Raw genomic sequence first — 1,514 nt, forward strand, 5'->3', positions numbered from 1 at the left:
GACACCCAGCTCCCTCAGCCTTTCCTCAGCAGGGAGATGTTCCCCTCCCTCCATCATCTCTGTGGCTCTGCCCTGGACTCTTTCCAGCAGTTCCCTGTCCTTCCTGAACTGAGGGGCCCAGAACTGGACACAATACTCCAGATGGGGCCTTACCAAGGCAGAACAGAGGGGGAGGAGAACCTCCCTTGACCTACTAACCACCCCCTTTCTAACCCACCCCCAGGATGCCATTGGCCTTCTTGGCCACAAGGGCACTTGCTGGCTCATGCTCATCCTCCTGCCCACCAGGACCCCCAGGTCCCTTTCTCCTACCCTGCTCTCCAGCAGCTCAGCCCCCAACCTGTACTGGTACATGGTGTTTTTCTTCCCCATTTCCCTTCCCCAAATGTCTCCAGGCGCTGGGGGGACTCAGAGGTTGACCAGGGCGGTGGGGAAGTCACTGGCCATGGAGATGGTCCTCACCGGGGACCGGATTTCAGCGAAGGAGGCAAAGGAGGCAGGTAAGGATGTGATCCAGGCCTGGCATTGCAGGGGTCCAGGGGAGAGTCGTGTCCCCTCCCAGCCCACCCCACCCCACCACCTCCCACCTGGTGAAGAATTTCCTCCCAACATCTAAGCTAAATCTCCCCTCCAGTTTTAATCCATCCCCCTTGTCCTCTCTCTGCCCTTGTCCCAGGTCCCTCCCCAGCTTTCCTGGAGCCCCTTCAGGCACTGGAAGGTGCTCTAAGGTCTCCCTGGAGCCTTCTCTTCTCCAGGCTGAACAGTCCAAACACTCCCAGCCTGGCTCCAGAGCAGAGCTGATTCAGGCCTTGGATCATCTCCATGGCCTCCTCTGGACTCGCTCCAACAGCTCCCATGTCCTTCCTGTGTTGGGGACCCCAAAGCTGGACCCAGCCCTGCAGGGGGGTCTCCCCAGAGCAGAGCAGAGGGGACAATTCCCTCCCTGGCCCTGCTGGTCACACTACTGGGGATGCAGCCCAAGACACGGGTGGTTTCTGGGCTCCAGCACATGGTGTTGGGTTATGTTGAGCTTTTCATCACCCATCATCCACAAGCCCTTCTCCTCCGGGCTGCTCTCAGTCCCTTCTCCACCCAGCATGTGTTTGTCCCTGGGGTTGCTGCGGCCCATGTGCAGGACCTTGCACCTGGCCTTGTCAAACTTCATGTGGTTTGCATGAGCCAAAGCACAAGTTTCCAGTGAGACCTGAGCCCAGGAGCTCAGTGCTCCACTTGTTGGCCCTGTCAGTCCATGGTGCTAACGACCAAGAGCTGTGTGTCCTACCTGCCCTGCTTGCCCCTACCCCAGGTCTCTGAGAAGCCCCTGATGGTGGTGGACACGCCGGGGGTGCTCTCGCCGAAGCTGGGTGATGTGGAGACGGGCATGAAGCTGGCACTGTGTGGTGAGGTGGTGGCTGTGGCTGGGGGGGCTCCCCAAAGGTGGCTTCAAGCCCCAGTGGGGGCTGGAACCTGAGGCTGGGGGGGGAACCTGCTGCTCCCGGCCCCTCTCCTGGCCA

General features: G+C 60.2%; 1 protein-coding gene across 1 annotated transcript in view; it reads left to right on the forward strand.

The window, feature by feature from the left end:
• Positions 1-1,514, forward strand: part of LOC104397767 (peroxisomal N(1)-acetyl-spermine/spermidine oxidase-like) — a 15,959-nt gene that overhangs the window by 10,020 nt on the left and 4,425 nt on the right. The window contains exon 11 of the mRNA XM_010007778.1: positions 1,307-1,405. Coding sequence (XP_010006080.1) covers positions 1,307-1,405 — 99 coding nt within the window. The remainder of the gene's footprint in view (positions 1-1,306; positions 1,406-1,514) is intronic.

This window comes from Chaetura pelagica, unplaced genomic scaffold (assembly GCF_000747805.2).
Source record: "Chaetura pelagica isolate M959 unplaced genomic scaffold, ChaPel_1.0 scaffold251, whole genome shotgun sequence".
NCBI lineage: Eukaryota > Metazoa > Chordata > Aves > Apodiformes > Apodidae > Chaetura > Chaetura pelagica.